Source organism: Urocampus carinirostris, chromosome 8 (genome assembly GCF_059441175.1).
Source record: "Urocampus carinirostris isolate Australia breed hairy pipefish chromosome 8, RoL_Ucar_1.0, whole genome shotgun sequence".
Classification (NCBI taxonomy): Eukaryota; Metazoa; Chordata; class Actinopteri; order Syngnathiformes; family Syngnathidae; genus Urocampus; species Urocampus carinirostris.
Genome location: NC_142356.1, coordinates 1633340 through 1657513, shown reverse-complemented (window position 1 = coordinate 1657513; position 24174 = coordinate 1633340). Strand labels below are relative to the sequence as shown.

The 24174-nt window shown below is 41.9% G+C and overlaps 1 protein-coding gene across 1 annotated transcript; it reads left to right on the top strand.

Moving 5' to 3' along the window:
• Positions 1 to 490: 490 nt before the first annotated feature.
• On the top strand, positions 491 to 23540 carry pi4k2b (phosphatidylinositol 4-kinase type 2 beta). The gene is made up of 12 exons (XM_088341259.1): positions 491 to 990; positions 8721 to 8872; positions 8939 to 9019; positions 10081 to 10200; positions 10262 to 10393; positions 12145 to 12298; positions 13595 to 13656; positions 13720 to 13822; positions 16571 to 16704; positions 16777 to 16836; positions 20015 to 20219; positions 23286 to 23540. Exons 1-11 carry the CDS (start codon positions 675 to 677, stop codon positions 20186 to 20188), a joined length of 1488 nt encoding a protein of 495 aa, XP_088197385.1. The 5' UTR covers positions 491 to 674; the 3' UTR covers positions 20189 to 20219; positions 23286 to 23540.
• The last annotated feature ends 634 nt before the right edge of the window (positions 23541 to 24174 follow it).

Here is a 24174-nt window from a genome sequence, read left to right as displayed (position 1 = left end):
CATTTCAACTCTGTTAGACCGACGCATGCGCACAGTAGCATCAAACCGCTCGCTTTATTTGCAATGAAAGAAAAAAAAACAGACCGAGATAGAGGCTACCGCGGCGAACTCGTTTGACTCGATTGATTTGCCGTTTCTTGATAGTCGGTGTATACCGGATGGTCCCCATCATTGACAAATTTGCCTTTTTCAGTACAGACTTTCTTGTACGTCGTACACGTCTTAAAATGCATAATAAACGTACTTTGTACGGCAAAAACGTACAGCTTGACAGGTATGTGTCACTGAATTGCCACCCACCATCCCCTGGCAACGCCCCTCTTTGAAGTGCGTTGTATTTAGGGTTAAACGATTGCAAACACTTAAAGTCAATAATTCAAGTACTTTTTCATGTAAATTTTGTAGATTTGAGAGAAAAATCATGGGAAGATAAAGATGTCGTCATGATATGTTGCTCCAAACAGAGAATCCCTCATAAAAGACGTGTTCGCGAACGTTCTCTATTTACTGACGCACGTGAAGGCAACTCTGGGGAAAACTGCAGTGCGCATGCGCACTGCCACAACCAGGAAGTGAAGCCAAATCGGCTTGGTGGCCTCAACAAGAACCTGAAATGGACCCGAACATGTTTTCTTGACGACAGCGCCCCAGTTGTGTTTTCTATCTTAGCCACCATGACGTCCGAATGCGAGCGGACGGACGGACACGCGGACCCGGTTCTAAAAGATCCGCCTTCCGTCGGTCACCCGCCGGTGTTTTTCGACAAGAAGGCGGCGGTGGGTTCGGCTCCAGGTTCGGGACTGCGGGCGAACCCGGGAGGCGCCGTGCGAATTTCCGACTCTTGCGAAAGTGTGTTGACCGAACTGGAGGCGGAATGGACCGGGGAAGACGCCCTCCTCTTGCCCTGCTTGGCCCGAAGCTCGTCCTCTCCGAACCGGAACCGGCACCGGCACAGCTCGTCTTCGGACCGCGACGCTTTGGCCTCGCCGGGTAAGCAACCGACTGATTCTGATCCGGATTCTTCAGCCTCATTTAGAATTCAAATATTATAATTCCATTTATTTCTTTTTGTTTTTATTTCCCCTTTACTTTTTGTGACCATTTTATCCTTTTGTGTTTATTTTCCCATTTTTTTCTCTCTTTTACCCCTTTTCTTTGATATTTTCTATTTGTTTTCCTTCTTTTTTTTGTTTTTACCCATTTTTCGTTCCTTTTTTTAAGTCAAGTCACATTTATTTATGACGCCTTTAATCACAAACATGTCTCAAAGGACTGCACAGGATTACAATGACACCGTTACCTGATCTTAAACCGACATGCGGGCAAGGAAAAACTCAAAATTCTCAGCGTGAGGAAAAAAGAAACCTTGAGAAGGGGCCTCACAAGTGGTAATCCCCTTTCCAGGATGACCAGGGTGGAATAGATTTAGCATTGAGTTACAGTACACAAACAATAGTAAACATCAATAAAAGAGAACACTAGGTACGGCGGTGCAGTGGTTAGCGCTTGTGCGGCACAGTTCATGTCATGGGAACCTGTCGTGGGTTCAAATCCAGCTCCAGACTTCCTGTGCGGAGTTTGTATGTTCTCCCCGTGCTTGCGTGGGTTTCCTCCGGGCACTCCGGTTTCCTCCCACATTCCAAAAAACATGCATGTCAGGTGAATTGGCTGGTCCAAATTGTCCCTAGGTGTGAATGAGCGAGCGAGTTGTCTGTCCCCGTGTGCCCTGCGATTGGCTGGAAACCAGTTCAGGGTGTCCCCTGCCCACTGCCCGGAGATGGCTGGGATCGGCTCCAGCCCCCCCGCGACCCTAATGAGGATAAGCGGTACGGCTAATGAGAGATGAGACTAGGTAACATGTTGAAATTTTACCCTTTTTCCCTATTTTTTTCTTTGTCTTTCTTAAAAAAAAAATGTTTTGTTTGATTTTTCAAATAATCTTCGTCTTTTTATGTATTTTACTTTTCATATTTACCCTTTTTAGTTTCATTTTCGCCCTTTTTTTCTTATTTTTCATTTACATTTTTTATTTGATTTCTTTTTATTCTTTTTTTCCCTCATTTTTGTCTCACTTTTTTTCCTTTTATCTTGTTTCCCTCCATCCATCCATTATCTGCACCGCTTATCCTCAGTAGGGTCGTGGGGTCTGTGGAGCCCATCGCAGCTATATTCGGGCAGGGGACACCCTGAACTGGTTGCCAGCCAGTCACAGGGCACACAGGGACAGACAATTCGCTCTCTCATTCCCACCTAGGGACAATTTGGACCGGCCAATGAACCTGTCATGCATGTTTTGGGAATGTGGGACGAAACCAGAGTGCCCGGAGGAAACCCACGCAAGCACTGGGAGAACATGCAAACTCTACACAGGAGGTTCGATCTCATGACCTCAGAACTGTGCCGCACACGTGCTAACCACTGCGCCGCCATGCTTCCCGTATCTTGTTTCCCTTCATAAACTCATAAGCACAAAAATGCTATGCAAAAAAGGTTCCTTTTGGTGTAGTCTGCCTTGTGCTTTTTAGCACTGCTTTTTGGTTACTTTACACAATACAGTAAATGTACTTTATTTATCCAGCCAAGTCTTTCCGGTTTTCCACAAGTGTTTACAGTAATAACAGAGAAGCAATGAGTACAAACCAAACAAAAAAAAGTGACTGTGACCCCCTAGTGCTTACCTAATACACTGCATTTCTATAGCGCTTTTCAAGTCAATAAAGACATCCCAAAGCGCTTTACAACGTGCTTCACACTTACCCATTCACACACACACACTCACACACCAATAGGGGGTCAGCCATGCAATGCTCTGACCTGCTTATTGGGGGCATTAGGGATTCAGTGTCTCGCCCAACGACACTTCGACATTTAACACAGAGGAGCCGGGAATCGAACCTACGACCTCTTGATCCTAAGACGAGCGCTCTACCTCCTGAGCTACTAGTATGATAAAACCGTCCTCTTGGATGCAAAAGTACGTGGCAGTAAGGCTTCACGTGAAAACGCCATAACGAGGACTGGGGCCACCATTGGCGTCATTTTTACGCACTTTTTAAATTTTTCTTTATTTAACAGCTTGGTCTGTCGAGTAGGACTGCCGGGAAACACGACATCGGAAATCATTTCAGGCATTTTCAAGCACTTCACCCAAAATTCAAGTATTTTCCTGACATTGAAAACGCTACATTAAAATCCAAGCATTTTCAAGGATTTTAAGCACCCGTACGAACCCTGCGTGAAACATTGTCTGGTGTGCCGCAGGAAATTGCCCAATTCTATTTTTGCAAGAAAGCATGTCATTGACATCGGTATGACTGCAACGATAAGTCTATGTCTGGAGTGTCAAACTCTTTTTTTACTCGGGGGGCCACACGATAAAACAAACATTCTCACGGGGGCCGGACTAGTAGATTACAAAGAAAAAAAGAGAGAGAAAGAAAAAAAGGAGAAAGAGAGGGCAAGAAAAAGAGAGAGGGTGGGACAAAGAAAGGAAAAGGTAGAGAGAGAAAGAGAGAGAGAGAGTGTGAGAAACAAAAGAGATAAAAAAGAGTGGAGGGAAAGAGAGAGGGGGAAAAAAGAGAGGGAAAGAAATCCAAAGAGAAATAGAAAGAGAGATGGGGAGAAAGAGAGAAGGGGAAAGCAAGCAAGAGAGAGAGAGAGAGAGTAAAAGAGAAAACGAAAAAGGAAGAGAGAAAAATAAAGGTTAGACAGATAAAGAGACAGAGGAACAAAGAAAGAGAAAAAGAGAAACAGCGAGAGTGAAAGAGACAGATGGAGTGAGAGAAAAAGGTTGAATGAGAGAAAGTTAGAGAGAGAGAGAGAGAAATAGAGAAAGAAATTCAAGTGCAGCGTATGTAAGAGGCACCTGACTTTGGCAACACCAAGTGGACATATTTCAACATGCAGCTCGTTTTTCTTTTGTGCTTCGCTCAGCCTTGTCTCGCGGGCCGGATTCAATCCCTTAGCGGGCCTGATCCGGCCTGCGAGCCGCCTGTTTGACACCCCTGGTCTACGTTGTCGACAAAATCAAAAATAGAAATGGTTAACAAAATATTAATATTTTTAGGAAGTCACCTCGCCCCTAAAAACAAAATGGCAGCCCATTAAAATTTATGGAGCGCACTGTTAAGAGTGGAAATGTCATCCGGGGATTCAGAACCGGAGATACTCGTTTGTTTAGTGGTTACGTCAAAGGCACTTTTTGTCGTTCCGCTCTCCGTTTCAACTTTCTCATGTTTCTAAATAAAACTCGTGCGGAGGAATGGAAACGGATTGGTGACGCTGGTGCAAATCCAACATCTGATGGACTAGATCACAGGTGTCAAACAGGCGAACCGCGGGCCAGATCAGGCCCGCTAAGGGATTGAATCCGGCCCGCGACACAACACTCAGAGAAGCGCAAGAGAAAAACAAGCTGCAGGTTGAAATAGGTCAACTTGATGTTGCCAAAGCCAGTTGCCGCTCACAAAGACACTGTACTCTCTCTCTCTTTCTTTCTTTCTTTCTTTCTTTCTTTCTTTCTTTCTTTCTTTCTTTCTTTTTTTCTTTCTTTTTTTCTTTTTTTCTTTCTTTTTTTCTTTTTTTCTTTCTTTCTTTTTTTCTTTCTTTCTTTCTTTATTTCTTTCTTTCTTTTTTTCTTTCTTTTTTTCTTTCTTTTTTTCTTTTTTTCTTTCTTTTTTTCTTTTTTTCTTTCTTTTTTTCTTTCTTTTTTCTTTCTTTTTCTTTCTCTTTTTCTTTCTTTTTCTTTCTCTTTTTCTTTCTTTTTCTTTCTCTTTTTCTTTCTTTTTCTTTCTTTATCTTTCTTTCTTTCTTTTTCTTTCTTTCCTTTTTTCTTTCTTTCTTTTCCACCCCTTTTCTCCCACTCTCTGTCTCTTTCACTTTCTGTGTCTCTCTTTTTCCTCTTTTTTTCGCTTTTCTCTCCTACTGTCTCCCACAAAGACACTGTACTTGTATTTATTTCTCTCTCTCTGTCTCTGTCTGTCTCTCTCTCTTTCTCTCTTTTAACCTCTTTTGCTCAAGCCTCCTTTTTTCCTTTTCTCTTTCTATTTCTCTTTGGATTTCTTTTTTCCTCTCTCATGACTTTTTATCTTCTGTTTCTCACGCTCTCTCTCTCTTTCTTTGTCCCGCCCTCTCTCCTTTTCCCTCCCTCTTTCTCTTATTTCTTTCTCTCTTTCTTTCTCTTTAATCTACTCGTCCGGCCCCCGACAGAATGTTTCTTATATCGTGTGGCCCCTGAGTTAAAATGACTTTGACACCACTGGACTAGATAGATAGATAGATGGATACTTTATTCATCCCCGGAGAGAAATTAGCACCTTCAGCAGTATCCTTGTGTTGAAAATACAATAATAAAATAAAAGAAATAGAATACAAAAATACCCAATATAACGTGTTGAAGTCTGGGGCAATAATTACAAAAGTTGACTCCGGCCCCTTTTTATCCTTCAAAAACGTACAATAAGAACCATACACAGGGTAGGATATCAGGATCATACCAATATTTTATTCCTGCAGTCCAAATGATTAAAATTGGATGATTTAGTCAAATCTTTCACTGCACAACTGTTATTTAAGGTAGATAGATAGATAGATACTTAATTCATCCGCTTTGGGAAATTCCCATTTCCAGCAGCATCCCTGAGCTGAGAACAATACAATAATAAAGCCAAAAGAATACAATATACAAATACCCAGTGTGACGTGCAAATGCCCACTGTAGCGTGTTATATAGAATATCTAAATACTGCTACACAGAATACATATTGCGATAAAATTCGGTAATATGCAATGTAGGTGGTGTGGTTTAATGTGGGCTTTTACTCTGCCGGGTAGAGTTAAAGAGCCTCATGGCATGAGGAAGAAAAGATCTCTTCAGTCTGTCCGTAGTACAAGACAGTGACAGCAGTGCCAGAAAACATCCAAAAGTGATTCGTTCAGAAAGAGGGAAATTATAACTTAAGGGGCTGGAGTCAATTGATCATCCCGAAGGTGAGAACAACCAGGAAAAGTATGTGTGTGTCTGCGTGCGGAGTCAAACTTTGGAACAATTTACAAGCCGAGATCAAACAATGTCCAACTATTCATGTGTTTAAATTTAAATACAAAATAACATTACTGGCGAAATACAGGGATGAAGAAAATGGGATATGAGTGAGATTGGAAATACTGCATTTAAAACTATGGTTAACTTTGTTGTTATTGTTGCTATTGTTATATCATAAGTGTTATTATTATTTTTATTGTTGTTATTATCATCGGTGCCGCAGTAATGTTTGGTAACTAGCGGCATTATGACGTTGAGGGACGGGTACTCCGAAGATTAGTGTATAAAATATGTGATTATTGTAATTATTATAATTATTGATATCTGACCGATGTAATAAGTATATCCATGAGGATTTGTAAAATGTATTTCATAGGGAAGATGAAGGGGTAGGGAAATTAAGCATCTGCTTCTGACCAGCCCTTTTCGAACATGTTATGCGACATTATTTTGTTGTTGACTCATTGTTTTTGTCCTGTTTTTATTTTAATGTTCGAAATCAAGTTTTCATTCAGATATAGAGTATTTCAATAGTGCTACGGAAAATACACACTGTCATCAAAATAGGGTAATATGCAAATGTGGGGGTGGGATTTAATGTGGGCTTTTACTCCCCCGGGTGGAGTTAAAGAGCCTCACGGCATGAGGAAGAAATGATGTCCTCAGTCTGTCCGTGGAACAAGACTGTGACAGCAGTCTGTCGCTGAAGCTGCTCTTCCGTTTGGAGATTTTTGACTTTCTGGCAAATTGAAATGTTATTAGCATCCAATCTTGTTGCGCCACATCTCCGATAATTTCTTATCTTGGTATAATATGTCATCACCCTCATTTGCTTCCTCGCTTACTGGATTTATGCATGCATAACGTGCAGCCATCATTTTGGATCAAAAATCAGGATACGAACGTTGTTGAATACATGTGGCCAAGATTCTCGAATCATTTAGACGACCTAAACTATGAACAGAATGCCGAAATTGAAATGAAAAAAAGAACAAAGAGAAAAAAAGTAGAAAGAAAAGAAAAGGAGTAAAAGACAAATGTGTCAAGAACTGGAACAGGATCAGGACCCAAACGCGTGACCTTCTCACACAAGCCTTTTAGTTCACGGGAAATGGGGGGTCATGCACGTTAGGCAGCAGTCTGGCATGAAATGATAGGAAGCCAGAGGCCGACAAGATCGATACCAATTGCCTGAGTTGATATCGGACAGATGGGGTCGATACTGGACAGGACAGGACAGACAGGATTGATAATGAAACAGGATAACAAAATAAACAGGACAAACATAGACTGGAACGAAACTGGAAAGCGATATTTAACAGGACAGAATAAACGGGAACAATACCGGACAGGAAATACCAACAGGAAAACGGGACCGAGTCAGAACCCACGTCTTGCAGGGCAGAGGTTCGTTGACGGACTGACAAAGTAAAAGAGAGCGCACTGAGCTTAAAAAGACGTAAAGCCAAACTGTATATGCGCCGCAGCTGGCGCCACACGGGCGGGGCCAATTGGGCGCCGTGGCAACCGTGCCCAAATGTGGAATAGGAAAAAAGGAGAATTACAGAAAAAAGGATAAAAGAGGAAGAGACCAGAACAGAAAAAGTTGTGAAAAGGAAATGCGAAAGACGAAAAAAAGAGGCAAAAATAATTAAAAGGGAAAAAAAAGACAAGTAAACTAACAATAAAAGAAAAATGTAGAAAAATATGTTTTGTAGTTTATCGTAGTAGCAAGATGACTCCCTCTAGCTGAGCCTTGTATTCTCAAATTTCTCGAGGGGAAAAAAGGCACGTTTATATGACGGTTCATATATTTTTGCTCATTATCAAATCAATATGAAATGAAGTTGTTTTTACCGATAGGAGGCTCTGAATATTAAACACTGTCCCTTTAAACGAATGGAGCGGTTTCTGTCTGCAGGTGGCGCCCGCTTCAGCGACACAAATGTGACGTCGCAACGTTCGTCTAAACTTTAGTCATTGGGCCTGAAGGATTTTATACATTTGACTATAAAAGATTTTATACTATTGAATACAAGTTATATTTATTGAGTGCAATGAAGATTTTCACCGAGTAGGCTTAAGTTCAATGACAGGTTGCGCCGTTCCGAATGCAGAATATTTTGACTAGGGAATTTTGATCATAGTACTCTGACGGAGGACAGCAGGCGTTGTTTTGAGAACAAGGCCCTGATGACGTAGAAACGCTCGGTGTTGTTTTGGTTAATTCCAGACATCGCGACGCTCGTCTCTGGGGTGGATCCCACGTTGGGGCTTCCCTGGCACGCCCATGGGAGGAGCCGGCACCCCAGCTTGCGGAAAAACGTGGGGCGATAAGAGAAGGCAGAAGATCGAGAGGGGAGGCTTGACAGACTCGAGCGACGCTAATTCGGCCATATTCGATGGAGTTCACTTAGTTAAATTGTTTAAGAAATTAAATCTGCCCCCTTGTGGAAATACCGGTCTCTTGTTCATCTTTCCATCACGAAACGAGAGCGCATTGTTAGGTGAATGTCGGTTGTGTTTGGTTAATGGAGTCGGATAACTCATTTGAACAATTTCGTAAACGATACATTTTAATATTTAATTCCTAACAGGCCCGAACGCGAACGATCGAACGGACACGTTCCATTTTCAGCCCAATTTGATCCAAAACGTGCCCGCCGTTTCTATTCAGGCGGCGACGGGGACACCCTGAACCATTTCCCGGAGGACCCCGAGTTGGCCAACCTGGTCCAGAGGGCGGAGCGAGCCATCGAGGGCGGAGTCTGCCCCGAGAGGATTTCGCAGGGTTCCAGCGGAAGTTATTTTGTCAAAGACCTCAAAGGGGTGAGCCCGACTCCGCACCGTTTCTTGTTCCAGTCTTTTCCGTAATTTCTCTTTTCTCCGTTGCAGAAAGTCATCGGCGTTTTCAAACCAAAGTCGGAGGAGCCTTACGGTCACCTCAATCCAAAATGGACCAAATATTTTCATAAGGTGCGCCGTCTGCAGCACAAGAAATGTCAAATACACGTCTATCTCTCTAGACATCTAGCTAGACATCTATCTAGCTAGACATCTATCTAGCTAGACATCTATTTAGCTAGACATCTATTTATCTAGCTCTATCTCTCTAGACATCTATTTATCTAGCTAGACATCTATCTATCTAGCTAGACATCTATTAATCTATCTCTTTTTCTCTAGACATCTATCTCTCTAGACATCTACCTAGACATCTATCTAGCTAGACATCTATCTCTCTAGACATCTATTTATCTCTATCTCTCTAGACAGCTATCTCTAGACATCTATTTCTCTATCCCTCTTGACTTCTATCTAGACATCTATCTATCTAGACATTTAGACATTTAGACTTCTATCTAGACATCTATCTATCTAGACATTTAGACTTCTATCTAGACATCTATCTATCTAGACATTTAGACATCTATCTAGACATCTATCTATCTAGCTAGACATCTATTAATCTATCTCTATCTCTCTAGACATCCATCTCTCTAGACATCTACCTAGACATCTATCTAGCTAGACATCTATCTAGACATCTATCTATCTAGACATCTATTTATCTCTATCTCTCTAGACATCTATCTCTAGACATCTATTTCTCTATCCCTCTTGACTTCTATCTAGACATCTATCCATCTCTATCTATCTCTCTATACATCTCTCTCTATCTCTCTAGACATCTAGCTAGACATCTATCTAGACATCTATCTCTCTAGACATCTATCTATCTAGACATCTATTTTTCTATCTCTCGCCTTCTATCTAGACATCTATCTAGACATCTATCTAGACATCTATCCATCTCTATCTATCTCTATACATCTCTCTCTATCTCTCTAGACTTCTATCTCTCTAGACATCTATCTCTCTAGACATATATATATATTGATGTGATTTCTTTGTTGATTTATTTCTAATATATGCCATATTTGTTACCATTTATTAGTGTCATTTTTTGGAGGATGGCTCCATCATATGGTCGGAGCGTCTCATCTATTCCTCTTTATCATTTTGATTTTTTTCAGTTGTGCTGTCCGTGCTGTTTCGGGCGAGGCTGCCTGCTGCCGAACCAGGGTTACCTCTCCGAGGCTGCCGCCTCTCTCGTCGACAGCAAACTGGGGCTGGGCGTGGTGCCCAAAACCAAGGTCTGTTGCAAAATCTTCTTTTTTTCTTCACTTCAACCGAGCTCTGGTTTTTCTTTTTCAGGTGGTGTATTTAGCCAGCGAGACCTTCCATTACAGCGCCATCGACAGAGCCAAATCCCGAGGGAAGAAGTACGCTTTAGAGAAGGTCCCCAAAGTGGGACGCCGATTCCACCGGGTGGGACTGCCCCCTAAAGTAAGACCAAGGAACTGCAGTTACCTCTTTCACTCATTATTATGCAAGACAGGGGTGTCAAACTCATTTGAACTCGGGGGCCACACACTAGAACAAACATTCTGTCGGGGGCCGGACTAGTAGATTAAAGAGAAAAAAAAAGAGAGATAAAGAGATAACAGAAAGAGGGAGGTAAAAGGAGAGAGGGCGGGACAAAGAAAGAGGGGGAGAGCATGACAAACAAGAGATAAAAAGTCGTGGGAAAAAAAGGGAGAGGAGTAAAGAAATCCAAAGAGAAATAGAAAGACAGAAGGAGAGAAAAGAAAGCGCAAAGGGTATGAAGAGAAAAGAGAAAAAAGGAAGTTAGAGCAAAAGAAGTTAAAAAGACACAGAAAGAGAAAGAGACAATGAGCAGCAAAGGAAGAGAAAAAGAGAGACACAGAGAGAGAGAGAGAGAGAGAGAGAGAGAGAGAGTTAGAGATAAAGAGAGAGTTAAAGATAAAGAGAGTTAAAGATAAAGAGAGAGAGAGTTAAAGAGAAAGAGAGAGAGACAGAGAGATAAAGAGAGACAGAGAGAGAGAACACAAGTACAGTGTCTTTGTTGGAGGCACCTGGCTTTGGCAATATCAAGTTGACATATTTCAACCTGCAGCTCGCTTTTCTCTTGTGCTTCTCTGAGTGTTGTCTCGCTGGCCGGATTCAATCCCTTATCGGGCCTGATCTGGCCCGCGGGCCGCCTGTTTGACACGGGTTATGTAAGATCCAAATATTTGACTTGCTGACGCCATCTTCTGGCTGAAATCATCGTTGCTGCTCCTGTTGTTGCGCGTGCAAGTATGTGAAATCGATGCGCTTGAATGAATTCTTCTTTTTTGGGGACTGTACTTGAAGGAGTACTTTTTTACTTTTACCATTTTCATCCTACAATTAAAAAAAAAACATGAGTACATGGGAGAAATCACTCTAACCTCAATGCTTTTTTCATCCAGCGTTATGGGCTCCGTGGCCAGAATACAGATGATAAAGTAAGAAAAAAAGGCTCTTTGAACTAAATTTGGCATTCTTAACTCATACAGATCAGGTCTGCCAAGGGTTTTAATACAACTCAAAATTTGCGAAGGAGCGAACCAGCGATAACCGGAGTGAAAAGTAGCAAGACGGCCACTGTACATGCAGACTGTCAGGATATCGCACACCATTTCCCCTTTTAGAGGGCGCCAACCTGGGGGTAGTAGCTTGAGAGCGCTTGCCATTTTCTCCACTCCTGGACCTCATTATTCCAGACGTTATGGAGAAGGAGTCAAATCAAAAAGTCCAAGCAAAGAAAACCACGAAGAACACGGCTAAAAACACAAATTACACAACAAAACATGAATGAGTTTTCATTTGAATCAGCCGTCTCTCTCCCTGCATCCAACCGCTACTCCTTTGTACCAGCTCAAATCATATCACATTAAAGAGAAATCCAATTACATTTTTCCTTCTATTTTTTTTAGTTCAATGCATGTATATAACTAGTACGTACCGAACACTATTTTCTTGTATTTATGTGGGCTACTGAGGGTTACTGGATTAGCAATGGTTAGTATCCCCCGCTATATGGAAATTTCCCTTTACAAGCCTTAGAACAGATTCATCTTGTATCCTGTTGCTCTACTGCGTCGCCGTGACTAACTTGTTTTCCTTGTTGTCATCGTATGTGAGTGTACGAGGCGGTTACGCATACCCATTACCCATGATGCAACGGTGATGGAATTTGTACCTGCGTCCAGGTGGGCTCATTCCAGCGATTCGTGGAAGGTTACCGAGAGGCCGACCATTGGCTGAGGCACTTTGAGGCGGAGCCTCTGCCCGAGAACATCCGAAAACAGCTGCAGGCCCAGTTCGAGAGGCTGGTGGTGCTGGATTACGTCATCCGGAACACAGGTGCACCCGCGGTTTTTCGAGAGGAGATTAGCACGCCTCAATTTTTTTGGGCTTCCTCGTGGTGTCACATGAGGCATATAGTACATTGTGTATTGCCTCAGCTACCGGTTTAACTCTTGAATGAATGAATGAAAACTTTATTCCAACATTAAAATATAAAACCGAACAAAAACAATAACGCAACAACAAAATACCCTAAATTCCGGACTATAGAGCGCACCTGATTATAAGCCGCACCCACCACATTTTAAGAGGAAAACCGATTTCGTCCATACACAAGTCGCACCTGTATATAAGCCGCATGCGCCCACATTTAAACATGTAACACAAACACAAAATTAACCCAAACCCCACTTCAAGTCCCGCGATTGAAACTAAATGTCCTTCGTTAAAGTCCAAAAATCACACCCGGCAAAATGAACGGAAAATGATACCGGTACTTAAGGTTTGATGCAGACCTGCAAAGTCCGGGTCCCGTTGAAAGTAATCCAAGGAAAAAAGTGTATATTTCCAAAGGTAAGGGTGGGAAAAATATATCAGATGAACACATTTACTCACGCAACTCCTTTTTCTTTAACCAACTTTTTACCCCCTCTTCTTTCCTTGTCTGTCCCTCACTTAAACTCAGCACCCCGCGTTTGTTCCGCCCCTCCTTTTTCATTCACCCGTGCAAAACATATCAGAATAAGTGTCTAAAATAAATACAAATAAATATATTACAAAAATTACATTTCAGGTAAAAATGCGCATTTTTTTATTTAAGCATTATTATTTTGCCGCACGCTCGCGTGCCACTGGTTAACCCCTTGGTGTCATAGGTTGCCGACCCCTGCTCTATGCTCTACTCATTTTTTTGGCCTCTTGGTGTCACAAGACAAACGGGGTTGCATGGCGACTACCCTTATCACATAAGAACTAATTTCTGAGTATGACGCATAACATACGATATATATAGTTTATTTTCTATGAACTCATTCACCATTAATTTTCTAGTCTCCATTCTTTTTGGCTTCTTCCTGGTGTCAAAAGCCACGTGTGACAGAACTTGGGAAATTCCCTTTTAAGGGGCGGAGCAAATGACATTAAGGTCATGTTAATTCGCTTCCGGTTTTGTAAAGTGAATGCTCGGATAGCATGAAATTATAGTGTAAGTGTGTGATGCCGCGCTCTCAAATGCATAAACTATGAGCGAGTGTCTTTTTTGTTCTGTATTGAACGAGGCCCAGACGGAATTTCTTTTCTCCGTCGTGCAAAATATGAGTATAACGGCCCTGACTGAAATTCCCTCTCGGTTAGATCGAGGAAACGACAACTGGCTGATCAAGTACGAGAAGCCGGGAGAGTGTGGGGGAGCGGAGGTGAGTCCGGACAAGGTCGAATCGTTTCCGGTCTCGTCCCCTAATGAATGATAATTCTTTCAGGTCGGCGAGTGGTCGGAGAAGAGCTCGGAGCCTTGCATCCGGATCGCCGCCATCGACAACGGCCTGGCGTTTCCCTTCAAGCATCCTGACGAATGGAGAGCCTGTAGGTTTTGGGTTCCGTGCAACAAGCTGCTACTGTAATGCAATGATGAGTGTAATACCCCAAAAGGTGATTAGATAGATAGATACTTTATTCATCCCCTTTGGGAAATTCCCATTTCCAGCAGCATCCCTTCGCTGAGAACAATACAATAATAAAGCAAAAAAAATACAATACACAAATACCCAATGTGACGTGCTAATACCCACTGTAGCGTGTTGTATAGAGTATTTAAATAGTGCTACATAAAATACACACTGCAATAAAAGTACGGTAATATGCAATGTAGGGGGTGTGGTTTAATGTGGGCCTTTACTCCGACGGGTGGAGTTAAAGAGCCTCATGGCATGAGGGAGAAAAGATCTCTTCAGTCTGTCCGTGGTACAAGACAGTGACAGCAGTCTGTCGCTGAAGCTGCTCTTCTGTCTGGATATAATGCTGTGTAGTGGATGCGATGAATTGTCCGTGATTGACCGCAGCTTTTTCAGTGCCCGTCTCTCAGCTACTGTTGTCAGGCTGTCGAGCTCTGTGCCCATCCTTCTTCTTGACGCTGCCTCCCCAACACCCTGCCGCATAGAAGAGGGCGCTTGCCACAACTGTCTTGAAGAATATTTTCAGGAGCTTTTTTGCAGATGTTGAAGGAGGCCAGCCTTCTGAGAAAGTAAAGTCGGCTTTGACTTTTCCTACATAGAGCTTCTGTGTTGGCAGTCCAGTCCAGTTTATTGTCCAGCTGCACACCCAGATATTTGCAGGTCTGGACAAATTCTAAACCTTCTCCTTTGATGGTTACAGGAACCGGGTGAGTTTTAGTTCTCCTGAAGTCCACCACCGTCTCCCTGGTCTTGGTGGCGTACAGGTGCAAGTGGTTTGCGTCGCTCCACTGGACAAAGTCCTGAATCAGTTTCCTGTACTCCTCCTCCTGCCCACTTCTGATACATCCCACGATCGCAGTGTCATCAGCAAACTTTTGCACGTGGCAGGACTCAAGTTGTACTTAAAGTCCGATGTATATAGAGTGAATAGGAACGGAGAGAGAACGGTCCCCTGCGGAGATCCTGTGCTGCTAACCACAGTGTCCGATGTACAGCCCCCCGGTTTCACATACTGGGGTCTGCCTGTCAGGTAGTCCGTAATCCATTCTACAAGGTGTGAGCTAACTCCCATCTCTGTTAGTGACACTACTTAGTCACTCTGTTTTAAAAAGTAATTCAGCAACCCCTAGATTTCCAGTTCACAGACGGGTTGAACCCCTTACCGTTCCTGTAATATCCGCGTAAAATCCAAACGCAAGACCTAAGTAAATTAACTGCTGTTTTTGAACGGTTTCGAGACTATGGACGCTTTTGGTCTCTTCCCGAAAGGAAACACTCTCAGGTTTTGTCCCTGCCGCGAGCGCTACTAACATTGAGTCGGTTGGAACACACAGAAATAGAAGCTTTTTATCCTCACCTGATTGTTTTTGCAATCAAATGTCTGCAGGTGAGTGTAGCATGGTCCTCTTCGCCGGAAAACAGGCAAGACAATAGCTTGAAACCTTACCTAGAACCCTGTCAAATTTGATCACAACATGGAAAACTAAACATTATATTTTACACTTTTTTCCAAAAGTGCCTATTTGAAGACAACCAGTTTACAGCCCTAAAAACTTTGCATTCGTGTATTTTACTTTGGGCATTGTTTAGACATTGCGAAAGAGTTGTAAATATTTGACTTCTCTTTGCTGAAGTCTATCCATGACTTTGCACGGATGCGCATAATACCTGCGCCTAAAAATGGATCCGGATTGCATATGCAGATGTTTTTTTGGTCTCTATTTTAACTACAGATAGTATTACGTTGGGAGTTTTATTGGCTAACCAATGTATCAATCCACATTTGAATCGATCACTATGAGCTAAATATTTTTAAAACCGAATTGCTCATGATGGCTTTTTTCAAAACAGGCCCTAATAGGTTGTCACTGGCTATGAAGTGTGAAAAAAAAACTCTCAATTGGCCGAGAGCAGTCTCAATCAAAAGGTCAGGGGATAATGATTGTCAAATGAATCAGGAATGATTTAGGCGGATTTTTTTTTTTTTTTAAACCGAATTGCTAATGTTTTTTTTTTCCCATAACAGGCCCTAATAGGTTGTCACATGCTAAAGAGTGTGAAAAAAAACCTTGCAATTGGCCAAAAGCGGTCTCAATCAAAAGGTCAGGGAATAATGATTGTCAAATGAATCAGGAATGATTTTAGGCGGATTTTTTTTTTTTAAATCTGTCTGCATCATTGTGTGTTTTAGTAAATAGTTTACACGGTACGATCGACTGGATTCTCGTGAATATAACTACAACATATTTTCAGGGAATCGTATTCTTAGTAGAAGGGCTTTTGAGTGAGCTATCCCGTTTTTCTAGTTTTGAAGTATCTTGTTTCCGACGGATGGTGATGTTCCCAAGGATATTTTGGTCATCTTATGTAAAATCCCAAGAGTTGGCCCAAGATCAGCATTTTTACTGGCTGTTGTGCTTGTACAGGTTTCTGAATTTTAGTCAGGACAGTACAGTGAGTTTTGCAATTTGTTACTTTTCTTTACTAGACATTTCCCCGCCGTTTGTTTGAAAATGTTAGATAAGGACGCGAATGAGTGGGTTTTTATGGCCGTTTAAGCCCGTGACAAAAACAAAGTTGGTTTGTTCCTCAGGCGCACTCTGTGGTCCATAATTGCCAGTACTCGTAACCTAGTTCCTTTTCCAACGTAACTCCTCAGACCCCTTCCACTGGGCGTGGCTCCCCCAGGCCAAGGTGGCTTTCTCCCAGGAGACGCGAGATCTGGTGCTGCCTCGCCTCTCCGACATGAACTTTGTGCAGGACCTGAGCGAGGACCTCTACGAGATGTTCATGGTAGGCGGTACGGGAGCGGGAACGTGCTACAAAGCAGAAGCTAACGTGCCTTTGTCTCCCCCTGGTGGTTAGAGGGACAAAGGCTTCGACAGGACCCTGTTCGAGAAGCAGATGTCGGTCATGAGAGGACAGGTAAGACGCCAAATCGCCTTAAAGTTGTCTTGATTGAGGTTTTAAAAAGTTTCCGTTCAAAGAATAAAATCTAACAAGTCAGTCAAGTTATGTTTTATCTAGGGCTGCAACAACAAATTGATTTTTAAAGTGTAGGCAACGAGTTCATTGATTCTTTGTTTCACGTGATCTATGCGCCTCTCAGCGGGTTAGAAAGGCTGCTTGAAATCCTTAAAAATGCTTTGATTTTAATGTTTTGTTTCGGGTTAGAATAGTGCTTGAATTGTGGGTGAAGTGCTACATAGACATAGTTGCCATGATTTTCTGCAGTCTGGCTCGATAGACCATGCTTTAAATCAGGGGTGTCAAACTCATTTGGGCTTCATTTAGATAGACTAGGGGCCGGACTAGTAGATTAAAGAGAAAGGAAAAGAGAGATAAAGAAATAAGAGAAAGAGGGAAGGAAAAGGAGAAAGGGCGGGACAAAGAAAGAGAGGGAGAGAGCGTGAGAAACGAAAGATAAAAAGTCTTGAGAGAGGGGGAAAAGAAAGGGAGGGATGAAAGAAATCCAAAGAGAAATAGAAATACAGAAGGTGAGAAAAGAGAAAAGAAAGCGCAAAGGGTAGGAAGAGAGAAAGAGAAAAGGAAAAAATGAAGTTAGAGCAAAAGAAGTTAAAAAGACACAGAGAGAGAAAGAGACAAAGAGCAACAAAGGAAGAGAAAAAGAGAGACACAGAGAGTGAAAGAGACAGAGTGGGAGAAAAGGGGTGAAAAAGAGAGAGAGCGAGAAAGAGAGGGAAAGAAATACAAGTACAGTGTCTTTGTTCGAGGCACCTGGCTTTGACAACATCAAGTTGACACATTTCAACCAGCAGCTTGTTTTTCTCTTGCGCTTCTCTTGAGTGTTGTCTCGCGGGCCGGATTCAATCCCTTAGAGGGCCTGATCTGGCCCGCGGGCTGCCTGTTTGACACCTGTGCTTTAAATGAAGCATAAAAAAAAAAGTCTGCTTATATGTACATTGTGTAATGTTCGACCAGTAGATGGCACTGTATTGCCTAATTTGAACGAAATGAGCGCAGCGTAGCGGCAAGATGCCAGACAAACCTGGCGGCGACTACTAGGTATGCATTCCTCTACTTTAAATACATATTTTTTTGATGTATGAATATTCCTTAAACTGAACATTGGTATGATAGTTTCTGTATTCTTGCCTAGGAATCAATGTTTTGTTTTTTTACTGAATTCAAATTTTCTTTTACCTCTAGGAAGCACTCAATATTACACACTGTCGCTTTAAAAAACATGCTTAAAAGGCTGCCCTTTTAAGGAATAATGTCTAGAAAATACAAACAATGTCTACAATCCGCTAATCTATTAGCTACACGCTAACTAAACATGGTACTATGAACTCATGAGGTGTGTATTTGTACATGGATTATGCATCATTTAATGACGTTTGGATTTCCCAGTCTTCAATTTCTTCATTTTATGCTACTGTAGAAATAAGAGAATTGCTTCTGATACTCCTTTAAACGTCCTGGAATTTCGCTATGAAGTGTACAAACCTCGGTTAAATCCATGCAAATAAGAGCGCATCCATTTTGTTGAGGGGACATGCTTTTAGGGCGGCAACAACGAATCGACAGAATTGGTTATTAAACATGCAGGCCGCTCGTTTTATATTCGATTCATTGTGTCTTGCCATTTTTGAGCCACTGAGCACCTTAAATCGATACAAACACGAAGTGCAGCAAATTTTGTTGTGACGTTGAGGCTTTCAGTACCACATTGGTCCAGCAGAGGGCGCCTCGTGTACATAATACGTATCTTGAAATCCGTTTTTATCGAACAGAGCATCATAACGAGGTAACAATTTTCTAGAGAACAGGAAGTGCTGCAGAAATTCAGAGACAAAAATCCCAAAATAAAATCATAAAATAAAGAAAATGAAAAATGATAATAATGACCTGTTAAACTCGACACAAGGGGGCAGATTCTTAAGCACATTATATATCATTTTTTAAAAGTACTTTTTTATCATTTTATATTACAGAATAATTGATTGTTTTGTGCACTATTTTTCAGTCCGTCCAAAAAAAGAGGAGGAAATTCAAATGTGTTTTGAAATAAATCAGATGAATCGATTAATTCATCGATTCTTCAAATAATCGTTAGTTCCAGCCTTAGTTTTATCCCATTATCACTGGGCTGTCATTTTAGCCTGGGTAGGAAAAAAAAAACTCTAATGGGGGCTGGACTAGTAGATTAAGGAAAGAGGGAAAGAAAGAAAGAAAAAAAATAGGAAAGCAGAAAAAAGGAGAGAATAAGGGAAAAGTGAGAGAAAGAGAGAACAAAAGGAGGGAACAAAAGAAAGAGAAAAGAGAGAGAAAAGAGAAGAGAAAAAAAACAAAAGACAGACTGAAAATAACAAAGGGAGAACAGGAAATAATCAGAGAGAGAGAGAGAGAGACTCAGAGACAGAGAGTCAGTGAAATAAAGAGAAAGAGAGAGAGAGGGGGGGAACAAAGAGAGACGAAGATATAACTAAATATATATACAGAGAGAGAAGGGGAGAGGGAGAGGCGGAGAGAGAGAGAGCAAAAGAAAGACAGACTGAAAATAAGAACGGGAAAACAAGAGATAATGAGAGATGGGGAAAGTGAGAAGAGATAAAAACAAAATAAAAAAGAGAACAAGAGAAAGTAGAAGAAAGCAAAAACAGAATAAGAATAAGAGAGAAGAGAAAAAGGAGTGTAAAAGAGGAATGAGATAGTGAAAGAGAGAACAGAAGGAGGTAACAAAAGAGAGATCAAGAGTGAAAGAGAAAAGAGAAGAAAATACAAAAGACAGACTGAAAATAAGAAAGGGAGAACAAGAGATAATGAGAGAGAGGGGGGAAGAGAAACAAGATAAAAACAAAATAAAAAAGAGAACAAGAGGAAGTGGAAGAAAGCAAAAATGGAAAGAATGGGGAGGAGAGAAGAGAAAAAGGAGATTGTAAAAGAGAGGAACGAGTTAGTGAAAGAAAGAGAAAAAATGAAGAGAGCGAAAGAGATAAAGATAGAGAAAATGGGTATTGAAAAAAGAGGGAGAGTAAAATAGCTCCAAGGTCGTTACGATCGGTGCCTGGCTTTGTCGTTATCTAGTGGCCAGCTTTTTTTTCTCCCGTGCTCCTCTTCCCCGTCTTTTGCGTTCCAGGTCCTGAACCTGAGCCAGGCCCTGAAGGACGGCAAGAGTCCTCTGGAACTGGTGCAGATGCCCCGGGTGCTGGTGGAACGGAGTCGGTCCGGAGGCAAGGGGCGAGTGGTCGCCCTCGGCAACGCCTTCACCCAAACTTTCCACTGCAAGCGGCCATTTTTCTCCTCTTGGTAGCCGGACCCTCGCCTTTTTTGCGCCCACCGAGGTAGGGAGACGGAAAACGGGGGACGCCACGGACGAGGAGGAGGAATGCGGTTTTGGGGTAGAACCCCAAACGCTCACTATTAGGGAGGAGCCATCTTGTCATACGTCGAAATCGATCGAGAAATAGCTACAAATATAGGCCATCGAAAGAAACCATGAGATCGTACCTATTGCGTAGCCCACTGGTGTCAAAGATGCGGTCCGCGGGCCAGATCAGGCCCGCTAAGGGATTGAATCCGGCCCACGAGACAACACTGAGAGAAGCGCAAGAGAAAAACAAGCTGCAGGTTGAAATATGTCAACTTGATGTTGCCAAAGAAAGGTGCCTCGAACAAAGACACTGTACTCATATTTCTTTCTTTCTCTCTCTCTCTCCCTCTCTCTTTCTCTCTCTCTCTTTCTCTCTCTTTCTCTTTCTTTCTTTCTCTTTCTCTCCTTCTTTCTCTTTCTTTCTCTCTCTCTCTTTCTTTCTTTCTTTTCCACCCCTTTTATCCCACTCTTTCTCCATCTCTTTCACTCTCTGGGTCTCTCTTTTTCTCTTCCTTTGTTGCTCTTTGTCTCGTTCTCTCTGTGTGTCTTTTAACCCCTTTTGCCCTAACTTCCTTTTTTCCTTTTCTCTCTTTTCTCTTTCTCTCTTCATACCCTTTGCCCTTTCTTTTCTCTTTTCTCTCCTTCTGTCTTTCTATTTCTCCTTGGATTTCTTTGTTCCTTTCCCTTTCTTTTCCCCCTCTCTCACGACTTTTGTTTCTCACGCTCTCTCCCTCTCTCTCTTTTCCTTTCTTTGTCCCGCCCTCTCTCCTTTTCCCTCCCTCTTTATTTTATTTCTTTATCTCTCTTTTTCTTTCTCTTTAATTTACTAGTCCGGCCCCCGACAGAATGTTTGTTCTCTTGTTCGTGTGGCCCCCGAGTTAAAATGAGTTCGACACCCCTGGCGTAGCCAAATTGCCGTTACTAATCAGCCAAAATGCGAAAAACCCTCTCCCTCGTTTTAACAACAATTTGTGGGAACTGATAAAAAAAATGACCAAATAGACAACAAAATACTGAAATAGACAAAAGATACACGACAAAGTAAATTAGAAATACTGAAATAAATGAAAAAATGGGCAACATTTTAAAAAAATCCCCAAAATAAGAAACTCATGACAAAATATCCATCCATTATCTGCAGCGCTTATCCTCAGTAGGGTCACTGGGGTGCTGGAGCACATCCCAGCTATTTCACTCGCTCATTCACACTTAGAGACAATTTGGACCGTCCAATGAACCTGACATGCATGTTTTTGGAATGTGGAAGGAAACCGGAGTGCCCGGAGGAAACCCACGCAAGCACAGGGAGAACATGCAAACTCCACCCAGGAGGTTCGACCTCAGAACTGTGCCGCACACGTGCTAACCACTGCGCTGCCGTGCTGCCCGATGAGTTCATCCATCTGTCCATCGATTACCTGCACCGCTTATCCTCAGTAGGGTAGCGGGGGTGCTGGAGCCCATCCCAGCTATCTTCGGGCAGTGGGCAGGGGACACCCTGAACCAGTTTCCAGCCAATCACAGGGCACACAGGGACAGACAATACGCTCGCTCATTCCCACCTAGGGACAATTTGGACCGAGCAGTAAACCTAACATGCATTTAATTAACCTAACATGCATTTTATTTGGGAACGTGGGAGGAAACCAAAGTGCCCGGAGGAAAGCCACGCAAGCACGGGGAGAACATGCAAACTCCACACAGGAGGTTCGATCCCATGAGCTCAGAACTGTGCCGCACACACACGCGTTAACCACTGCCCCGCTGTGCTGCCCCATGACAAAATATTTCAGAAAATATTTGATAAAACAGCCCAAAACACACAAGAAAGAAAATGACAAAATAATTACCGTGCGAAATGACAAAAGATGCGACAAAATACATGACAAAATGATTCCCGAAAGAAAGAAATTACAGATTAAATGACAAAATACAAGAAAAATGACAACATATTAAAAAACAATAAGACAAATGACATAACATAGTAAACGACTACATAAATATCAAAATAAACAAATGACAAAATACATATAAAATGAACACGGAACAAAAAACCTGACAAAATTCCAGAATGAAAACGGCAAAAGCGGAAGCGAATACGTGACAACACGGGCGACAAAACAACAGAGGAAGGACAAAATCAAACGAATGCCATTTACCTTCGATTGGCATTGTTTAGACATTGTAAAAGAGTTGTAAATATTTGACTTCTCTTTCTTGAAGTCAATCCATGATTTTGCACACTTGCGCATAATACCTGCGCGTAAAAATGGATCCGGGCGTTTTTTTAGGTCTCTATTTTAAATACAGATCGTATTACGTTGGCAGTTTTATTGGCTAACCAGTAACTAAATCGATCACTATAGGCTAAATGTTTTTAAAACCAAGTTGCTCGTGTTTTTTTTTTCAAAACAGGGCCTAATAGGTTGTCACAGGCTAAGGGTTGTGAAAAAAAACCTTGCAAATTGGCCAAGAGCGGTCTCAATCAAAAGGTCAGGGAATAATGATTGTCAAATGAATCAGGAATGATTTAAGGCGGATTTTTTTTTTTTTTTTTTTTTTTTTATTATTATTATCTGTCGGCATTATTGTGTGTAAATGGTATACACGGTACGATCGACTGGATTCCCGTGAATATAACTACAACATATTTTCAGGGAATCGTATTCTTAGTAGAAGTTTGGGTGAGCTATCCCGTTTTTCTAGTTTTGGGGTATCTTGTTTCCGACGGATGGTGATGTTTCTAAGGATATTTTGGTCATCTTATGTAAAATCCCAAAAGTTGGCCTACGATCAGTAGCGACAGAGGAAGGACAAAATCAAACGAATGCCGTTGACTGTCGATCGGTGCGGCAGACATTTGCATTCGTGTATTTTACTTTGTTTAGACATTGTGAAAGAGTTGTAAATATTTGACTTCTCTTTTTTGAAGTCAATCCATGATTTTGCACACTTGTGCATCATACCTGCGTGTAAAAATGGATGGATGGGTGCCTATCCATTGACGGATTCCTCCATTTATTGGTGTTTCTCTTAGTGGGATCCCTTTCCACGTCCTGGCTGTCCGAACGCAGCAGAGCCCCAAAAACTTTAGCGTTGGTATTCCGCCTTTGACCATGGAATGTATTCACTTTTGGCTTTTCACGCCACGGACCGCCGAGGCATCTTTGACCATCACCCCGCGTCGTCCACGTTTTGGATTCCCACACGATTGTACTTGGATATTTGCGGGGGTTCCGGGGCGTTTTTCTGCCTGCTTTTGATGACGCACATGAATAAATACTGAGCAAGATCTTTGTCTCCTTGTTTGGCTGATGGGAGGTAAGGTCCAGGGACTGGATTTTTCTGAGAAGTCTTGCCTTCGTTTCATACTTAGCGAGAGAAAGGTGATACTATAAAACTACAAAAAGGAAGTAGGGGGAGAGAGAGAGATGATACTATAAAACTACAAAAAGGAGAGAGAGAGAGAGAGAGACGATACTATAGAACTACAAAAAGGAGAGAGAGAGAGAGATGATACTATAAAACTACAAAAAGGAGAGAGAGAGAAAGAAAGATGATACTATAGAACTACAAAAAGGAGAGAGAGTGAGAGATACTATAAAACTACAAAAAGGAGAAGGGAGGGAGAGATGATTCTATAAAACTACAAAAAGGATAGAATAGAATAGAATAGAATATACCTTTATTGTCATTGTTACAAATGGGCTAACATATTGTGACAACGAAATTGGGCATGACACTCCAGTTTTACACATTCAAGTGAGGTATGAGCAAGAAGATAAAGGAACAGAGAAGATAAGGTTATAAAACAAGGGGGATAAGGCTATAGTTATAATTTACATGGTATTTACACAAGAAATGTCGGCATGTGGGATGTTACATACAGGGTTGTCGTGATAACGTCGGTATCGTAAAAGATAGAT